Raw genomic sequence first — 8,940 nt, 5'->3', positions numbered from 1 at the left:
TTTGCGGTAAATAAGCTACTCATGTATGGGAAATAAACGCTGTATTAACGGCAACTATTTGGTTATTTGCCGTTATTAGATCATTTTGCTGCGATTAATACGGCATCCATTTGTAGTAAATAATATGCTTATTTATGGCAAGTAGACATTCAATTAATGATTAATACGGCATCCATTTGTAGTAAATAATATGCTTATTTATGGCAAGTAGACATTCAATTAATGGTAGGCATTTTTTAAATTTCCCATTACAATACACATTGCTGCGGTTAATATTGCACCTATTTGTATCTACTAAACTAATTGCTTCTTATGAGAAATAAACACTTCATTAATGATGAGTGTTTTACTATTTCCTGTAATAATATCATTTTGTTCAGGTTAACAAGTGCATCTATTTATAGTAAATACCTTGCTTATTTATACTAATTAGAAGTTTTGTTAAGACCTTGCAGGACCATGATTCTTAATGTGAACAGTTGCAGCATTAAATTAATACAAGTTAAAAGTTAGGTACCTATATTCGTACTATGTATTGCGCTCCTTTGTGATTCTGTTTCAAATAAAAGGTATCGCCTAACAATGTCACTTCCATTGTGATTGGTAAATGAAAATTCAAATTGGGTAAATCTTTTTTATTGCTGACTATAATAAGCAATATTTTACAACAAAAACCTTAACTTTATATAACTTAACTAAAGTATGGTGGTGTGGTGAACGAAGAAAATGTTAATTACAAGTAGATACATTACATCGCTATATACCTATAATATATAGAATTCAACAATTTTTTTAATTCTTTATAATGTTAGTATAATGAAATAAATTGCTTATTCTCTTTAACTATTATTGTATGCGTATTATAACACTCTAATTCATTGCCATATGTCAATGCCACACTATCAGTAAGTTCAACTTCAAAAGCGTAAAAGTGACGATTAAAACCAATAGTATGCAACAATTCACATATAAAACATATCTTCTCACTTTGGTTAATAATAATATCCCTAATTTTGCCAAATGTAGGTTGATCCTGAAAATCGATAAGAATAATATCACCTTCTTGAAAAGCTATGCTATTGGTAGAGATTCTGCCAACTCTTATTATGTTATCTTCAAACATTTTTAAATTTTCAGATACGTTTGAATGATTTGCAAACTTTTTATTGTACAAATCGGTGATACTAGAGTACTTTTTAAAGCTCTTAGAATAATTAATTGAATTGGTAAATCCAGTATTTGAGGAAAACCGTAATGACAATTGAAGCTGATGTTTAATGGCTAATGAACGGGTAATATTCACTCTTGAAGAAATGACGTTTGCAGCTAGTTTCAATTGTCTGTGTTTAGATTCATACCTAAGTGTATTTGTTTGTGATAATGGTCCAATCTTTTCCATAATTGTAGGATAATGTGTCAAAAAATGAAATTTAGGTTTTAGTAATACTGAAAACAAGTCCTTGAATTGAAAACATAATTCGTAAATTAATGATTTTAGTTTTATTGGTTGATCTGGTGTAACACGTAAACTTAGAGCAATGTGTAGAACATCTCGTAACAGAAGATAAATATTCCAGTGTTTATTACCTTCTGGTATTAAATGTGCCATCATAAGTGAAAAGTTTAAAATAAAGCACTTCATTTCAGAAGCAGACATTTTCAATATTTTCTTCTTTATTGATTCCAGAGATATTACAGGAGGCTTGTTGTCATTTCTATTAAAATTAAAATATTCTATTTTATGGTTCAATGTATCATTATCAAAAAATTTATCGACTAAAACAAACTCGTATAATAAATGGCTCATGATAAAGACACCAACACCTTCAAAAATATCGTGGGGCAAATCTGCAGAAAAATTCAAAGTAACATGAAAGGAGTCGACGTTATTTAAAATGGTTGAATACTTTACACCGGTTAAATATGCATTATTTTCGGCTACATCGGCTGTATAATTTTGTACGTTTCTTAGAAATGAGGAATTCTCTTCAAATAAACTTTGTGTCTCTGTGCGAAGACACTTGCAAAATCTACAAAAAGAATTTGCCACAAAGCTTTGCTGAAACCCTAAGATAGTATTTAGACCTAAATTATCTCCTAGGATGAGAGTCATACAAAAATACAAATGTACTTCACGCTGAGGGGTTGATACTTTTATACCTTGACGTTTGAGTTCATTTAATTCGTCTACTAGTTTTGAAAACATTACTGCCTCCCCAAACGACTTTAGATCTGACGAATGAAATAATTGGGTTAAAAATATATTCTCTAACTGACTTCGATAGTATATAGGCAAACAGGGAATGGAGAAATAAATGGTTCCAATTTTATGCACCCCAGCATGTGATCCCAAAGGGTTTCCCGCCTCAAAGTCATCATAATATAAAAACAGTGGCAAAACTATATCATGTGCATCATAACATGAAATCTTGTCTTTCCAAAATTTTGTCTGTATTATGTTAGATACACCTGATTTTTTTTCTAATGAACTGATATACGTCAAAGTGTCATCTAAAACATTATCTAAAGCAAAGAATTTTTGTAGTATAGCTTTTAATGAAATAAATTGTGCTGTATAATTTTTGGCAATTGGGTCTGATTTCTCCAAATGTTGTCCAATGATAAGTTGCGTTGGGGGTACAAACGAGCCTGCTTGTTCTAAGTACTTCAGACGTAAGTAGTCACTCTCAAAATTGCTAAACATATTCTCAAATTCATTAAAATACTTTTTGAACTCAAACTTATCTCGTTCTGACAGCGAATCAAGATTTACGCAAAATTTTTTAAGCATGTCAAGAGGTTTTAAAAGTAAATTTGACACCATATTCATAATGTTATCTACATCCTTCCTATTGAAGGTGTTTACATTATAAATTTGGCATAGAAATAATAGCTTATTTTTTTTTAATATGTCTGCAAAGTCAAAAAAACTGTTTTGGAAAGTGGTACTTTCAAGATTATTTTCAATGTCATTAATCTGTTGATTTATTTGTTGAGAAATAATGCTTGCGTTAGTATTTGAATCGTTACATTGCACTTCTAAATTTGTTGCCAGTATACTATTGTCCACAGTCGTATTCCGTTCATTAATGGGAACGCATTCAACATGTACTTTTAGATGTTGTCTATAAGTTCTTAGCGATGAAAAATTTCTATTGCACAACGGTTCACCGCAAATAAAGGAATCATTGTCTTGAGCCCTATGTAGAATTCTCATATGAGTTATAAGTGAATTAATATTCTGAAATATTGTTGAACATACCTTACATTTTGGCATTATGTAAAAAATTAAGAACGCGCATACAAAAATTTAACAAAAAAACAAAAACAAAATACTATTTACATATGGTATTGTACGTCTGTAATAAGCGCAGTGGTTGCAGGACTTGACTTACTTGATTTTATATTAAAAACAATCTCTTGGATAAATAGCCAAATATGCTCGGATTCTGCAGGATACTCCACATCCAAAGCGTGGTATAATTTAAATAATAATTCCAGAGCTCTAATGCTACTGTCTACTTTGTAAACAACATCATTTACCACGACAATGTAGAAGTTGTTTACAGCCTCCAAATTCCCCGCTACGCAAGCATATGGCTGGTCCGATATACCATACGTTGACAATTTTTGACGTCTGGATGATCTTTTTTCTTGTAATTCGTCAAAATTCTAAAAGAAAAGATATAATTATAGCCATATTTTGCAGGAATATTATGTGCAATTAAAAATAAATTGTTGATAGTTTAACTGCGCCAAATACAGCAAACAAAAAATACCACAAAAATATCCATGTAATGTTAGCTATAGTAGCAAAGGCGGTCATATGTCCAGCTTCAGAGGAGGGGGGAGGGGGCTGCTTTCAAAAATGTGATTACTGATGTGAGACGAAAACGATAGAAAATTGCTCATTTAGGTGAAAATGTGCTAAATTCGGAATTAAGTTGAAACTTGGGGAATAACCGTAGTATGACAGGATTTAGTTGGGCTTGGGGGGGGGGGCCATAGCTCCCTCTTGGCAGCCCCATATGACCGCCCTTGTATAGTAGGTAGGTATACTTACAGAAATTCGCATAAAAAAGCTCTCCTGCACTTCCACCCTTGTAGGTCTCCAACTAACACCTTTTCTATTTTTTTTCAACGTTACAGGTTGAAATAGGAATGGTAAAGTAATTAATGCTTTTAAACTGGGATCTATGGATAAAAACATTAAGGTTTGTATTTTAAATTCAATGTAAACACACCTGCAACTTCAGCTATTGAAATATTTCGTTCCGCTGCCTCTTTATTAATTGCATTCATCACTTTAGGCCATGTTGTATATATAATATCTATTTTATCAGGAAATTTTTGGTTGAAATCTGTTTCTATCTGAACAGAGAAAAAAAAATTAAAATAGTAGCAAAAAATAAATATAAGTACCTACTTACCAGTTCAATGCCACTACTCAACCTAAGACATGGAAAGTCTGTGAAAATCGTTTCCAAGTTGGAATTAAGGTACAATTTTCTTCGCAACGAATAAGTTTCTTGCCAATTTGCCAAGATTTTCAGGTAAGGTTCGGTAGCTGTCTTTAAAAACTCGAGCTGTAATTCTTTATTTGGGCTTTGGCTTTGTTCTGACGGTTTATTGGGATTTTCATTTTCTTTAAATGCATTTGCGTTTCGAAGTGCAGTGCGTACGTTTGTGTACCTTGACCATAGTTTCCCTTTGGGACCAACGCCCCTCTTTTTTTTTTCCGTAACTATATATGGTATATAATATGTTTCGGACTTTTCATTAGGAAATAGTATGGTAATCTCTTCGGCAATTCTCATGAACGTACTTCCTCTAATACTAAAAATGTCATACTTATAAAATTTTTACATCTTATACCAATTAATTATACTCTTTTTTTGCACTGCATGAGTGATAACTCTTTAACCTCACGGCACAAAATTCATATGATGCCTCAATAACAGAATATGTAATATTTTTTTGTAAAACAAAAGTGCAAAACTATAGTGTATAATTAACTGAATGAAGTATAATTTAAAAATTTTTTGCATGAAAATTAAGTTGTTTTGTGTGTTATAGTAATATGTAATTACAAAAATATACATATTAACAGATTTTAATTCAAAAATTAATAAAAGTACTTAGTTATAATTAAACGGGTAAGTATACATACTCTGATCCTTTGTTGGCAAAAAGCTCATTTACAGCCACTTTTACCAATTTCTGTCGTAAATCATTAGTTAATTTGTTTCGGTTTAATAAGACAAGTTTCCCGTCTGTATACTTTTGTAGTACCCGTTCCAAACCCTGTAACAATAACCATTTTTAATTTTCATATCATATAATTTGTTCATATGGTCTAAGTATTAATTAATGTTCGGTTCTTCAATTAACGTGGAATTTATTTTTAAAACTGTAAAAAAGGGCACTAAAATATCAAACAAGGGGCGGTATACCTAATTATACTTTGACAACAAAACAAAGTTACTTTCATAAAAATGCAATTCTTAAAAACTTGGGTCGTTATCATAATATACCTATTCTAATCTATTGTCGTATTTGAATAAACGAATACCTTAACAGAAACACACCTATTAAAGAGTTAAAGACTTAACCCTTTTAATGTAACATTACGTTGTATACATACTAACCTCCGGGAAAACACTATCTATATCTCCAAGTCCAGTTTGCTGCTTCTTACTGCAGGAAGGGGTATTATCCAAGGGATCGTCAATCTTTCGTTTTTCAGAGACTTTATTACCAATATTTTCTATTACATCTAATAGTTCTTGATCTGGAACGAAACTGACATCTAGATCAGTTATAATAGACTCATTTGTGGTATAAGTTGACACTGATGCTGGAGTACTGCAGTTATAGAGATCACTTGATTCTACTTCAAAACTCTGCAACAAGAAAAGTCGGAAATTAAAATGCAATCAAAAATGCATTGACGAGTCACCTTTGATAATATTTTAACATTAAGGAGGAAATCATAAAATTCGAACTAGTGTATATCACATATCCTATCAAAGGTGATTTCATACTTTATTTTGGGTTCCTTAAATATACAGGGTGTTACATATAAGTATGTAAAAAAAAATTGGGTGGTAGAGGAGATCAAAACAACTAAAACAAGCACTTTTTTCAAATAAATCGAGGGTTCAACGCGTTTCGTTTGGAAGCTACCCCCAAAAAAGTGGTGAAATTTGCATTTCTTCTTTAATTTTTTTCTCAGCAACCAGAGTTACAAAGACGGGTGGCACGTCTTTGAATAGGTTTTCGGGTATGACCTTTCCGATTTTGCAAAAATTTTTGAAAAATTGCTACCCCTAAATGGGGATGCAAAAAAAATCACCACTTTTTTGGGGGTAGCTCCCAAACGAAGCGCGCTGGACCCTCGATTTATTTGGAAAAAGTGCTTGTTTTGATCCCCTCTACCACCCAATTTTTTTTACATACTTATATGTAACACCCTGTATATTGGTGTATTTGGTATAGGTATGCGCTCCTCTAGATGGGTGCTACCACTATTAATCAGCTAAGCTGTTACAAAGATATTGTATTATTATCTTTGGCTGTTATAAAAATCTGCTGAGGGTTGCCAAAAAAAACATATGAATTGCGGAGCGCTGCAGAGAATGTGTCAGGGGATTTAGTACAAAAAAAATGAGTATATAATACCCATTATACCCATACCTTTGAAGTAGCAGGAGTGGGAAACATTTCATTGTATTTCTTTTTAAATATCAATCGTGGTCCACTTTTAGGGAAAAGTTTCGCTATCGTCTCGGAATCCAATATCGGAAAGCTCTCATCGTCAATTCCATCATCTACAGATCAAAGCAAAACTGTATTGACATCAAGGTGTAGGGTGTAGTGTAGGTAGTAAAAATGTGTAATACCGTTGTTTTGGTAAGCGCGTATACGGCTATTATAATCGACAAATATTAATTTAAAATCGAATAACTGAGGCAAACATTCTATATTTTTAATTGTGGCATATGTCGCGGCCCAGCGCAATGGAAACAAAGTTGTGGAGATGCAACCCTGTTAGATTCTACCAGGGGCACATCCCCACGACAGTTGACTAAATTCTGGGAGAGGCGGTTCTGCCAGGCATATGTCAAAGTATCAAGTATCAAGGATAATGCGCACGTCGAATAAAAAAATTAAGCGGCATGATGAGTTACGTAGGTAAGTACTATATTTTAAAAGAAAATCGCCATAAATTGAAAGGAACAAATCTTTGAAGTGAATATTAATCATATTTTGTGAAGATACATAAAAAACATACTTTTACGATTGTTTATAAATAAAGAAAGTTTTGACTTACCTTCGAAGGCTTCTATGTAATTACTCATACCCCACGCTTCCAATAGTTTCTTATAATCCATTTATATTACGGTAAGCTAATTGTAACAAAACAAGTAGGTACGTAATTCACACGAACTCACAGCTGTAGGTATTGTATATGTTACACCCACGAACTACCTGCATACACTGAGAAAGCACGCACTCTTAAAATGATAATAAAGCAAATAAGTTTACTCATTTATTTGTAGCAGCAACCTTTTTTATTTGTAGCTAAAAGGAGCTAAGTTGCAGTAAATGAACACCTAACTTATCACTAACATCCACATCGTAGTAATACGATTTATTTGTCCCAAATCGAAGCTTGCTTACAGCAAATAGATTAACCGATTTTTTTATTAACCGCAAGAAACTAACTATTTGTAGCAGCAAAACGATCTTTAGTGGATAGTTTTTGCTGCTGTTAATAGTTGAGCAATTTACCATTATTAGTTATTTTGCTGCCATTAACAAAAATCTATTAACCACAAATAGATCGTCACAGCAAAGTAACCTATTTGGTCCATTTTTCTCAGTGTACAAAGAGATGGCTGGTGACACAAGTTCAGCTTCTAGTGGAAGGGATGACAGTGATGTTGAAGGTATGTGCCTGAATTATAATAATTATAAAATATTGAAAATTCAGAAAAAAAATTTAAAAAAACTAGCCAACGATGCACAAGAATTCATTGTTGTACCCAAAATTTAGAACAAAACTTAAATTTCATAAAAATTGGAATAATTCAGGAAACAAAAATAAAGATTCAAAACTCTTTGAAAATTTATAAAAATTAAGGAGAAGTTAATCCACGTTAGCAACTGTATGCAAAAATTCCAAGCTGGTTTCGCCGAATTCATAAAAAAAAGAAAAATTCTGAAACTATAGATAAAAAAAATTTCAAAACATTCAGAAAAATCATAATTTATTTAAAAAATTAAGAAACATAAATATTCAAAATCTCAAATCAAAAATAAATTCAGGAAAATTCAAACCATTAAAAATATTTAGAAAATTGAAATTCAGTAAATCTATAGCAAAAATTCGCAGAGAAATTCAAATTAAAATAAATAAGTAACTATGCACAAGAATTCTTACATCGATTCAAAGCATATTTAATTTTTTTTAAATTCGCTATTTATACAGTGTGTCCACAGACTCATTGTCAACATGGGGATCTTCCTTATTATTTTCACCAAAAACTGTCAAAATCGTTTTTATGTCTGTAATTATGATTAAAATCACAACTCCAAAACACACAACCATCTTTATTTCTCATTCCAACTTCGTCTCCCTGTGCGCATGCACATGTCACATTTTATACTTTTACATTCATGCCTGAAGGGCAAAATATATACATAATAATTCTCCCCCACTTAATAAATTCTATAAATTTAATCGATCTGGTGCCCTCCGCTGGCGGGTTGACCGTCGTGGCTCCTCTTGGTTTCTCACCTGGGGCGGAGGCGCTTCATCTTGACGTAGATCTGGATTATTTTGTTGGGGAACTGGAACTTGGACTGGGTTGGCTGCAACTGGGAGTTCATCTGGTTCTGCTATGTCGAAAGTGACTCGTTTTGGCCCAGTGACGG

The 8,940-nt window shown here is 32.3% G+C and overlaps 1 protein-coding gene across 3 annotated transcripts; it reads right to left on the bottom strand.

Annotated features, from left to right (window-relative positions):
• Positions 1–886: 886 nt before the first annotated feature.
• On the bottom strand, positions 887–7,889 carry LOC116176215. 3 transcript variants are annotated; one of them, XM_031494710.1, is made up of 9 exons: positions 7,334–7,889; positions 6,697–6,830; positions 5,649–5,903; positions 5,171–5,304; positions 4,431–4,836; positions 4,245–4,371; positions 4,064–4,194; positions 3,396–3,672; positions 887–1,033 (listed from the first exon to the last, which is right to left on the bottom strand). In XM_031494710.1, the coding sequence occupies exons 1-9, from the start codon at positions 7,392–7,394 to the stop codon at positions 1,008–1,010; spliced, it is 1,551 nt and encodes a 516-aa protein (XP_031350570.1). In that variant the 5' UTR covers positions 7,395–7,889; the 3' UTR covers positions 887–1,007. The 3 variants fall into 3 exon arrangements, with proteins under 3 accessions (XP_031350570.1, XP_031350557.1, XP_031350563.1); XM_031494697.1 differs by lacking the exon at positions 887–1,033 and having other exon boundaries at positions 2,697–3,672; XM_031494703.1 differs by lacking the exon at positions 887–1,033 and having other exon boundaries at positions 2,697–3,672; positions 4,088–4,194.
• Between the last annotated feature and the right edge of the window lie 1,051 nt (positions 7,890–8,940).

Source organism: Photinus pyralis, unplaced genomic scaffold (assembly GCF_008802855.1).
Source record: "Photinus pyralis isolate 1611_PpyrPB1 unplaced genomic scaffold, Ppyr1.3 Ppyr1.4_LG1, whole genome shotgun sequence".
Classification (NCBI taxonomy): Eukaryota; Metazoa; Arthropoda; class Insecta; order Coleoptera; family Lampyridae; genus Photinus; species Photinus pyralis.
Note: the sequence above shows the minus strand (reverse complement) of the source record. Positions and strands in the feature narration are given on the sequence as shown.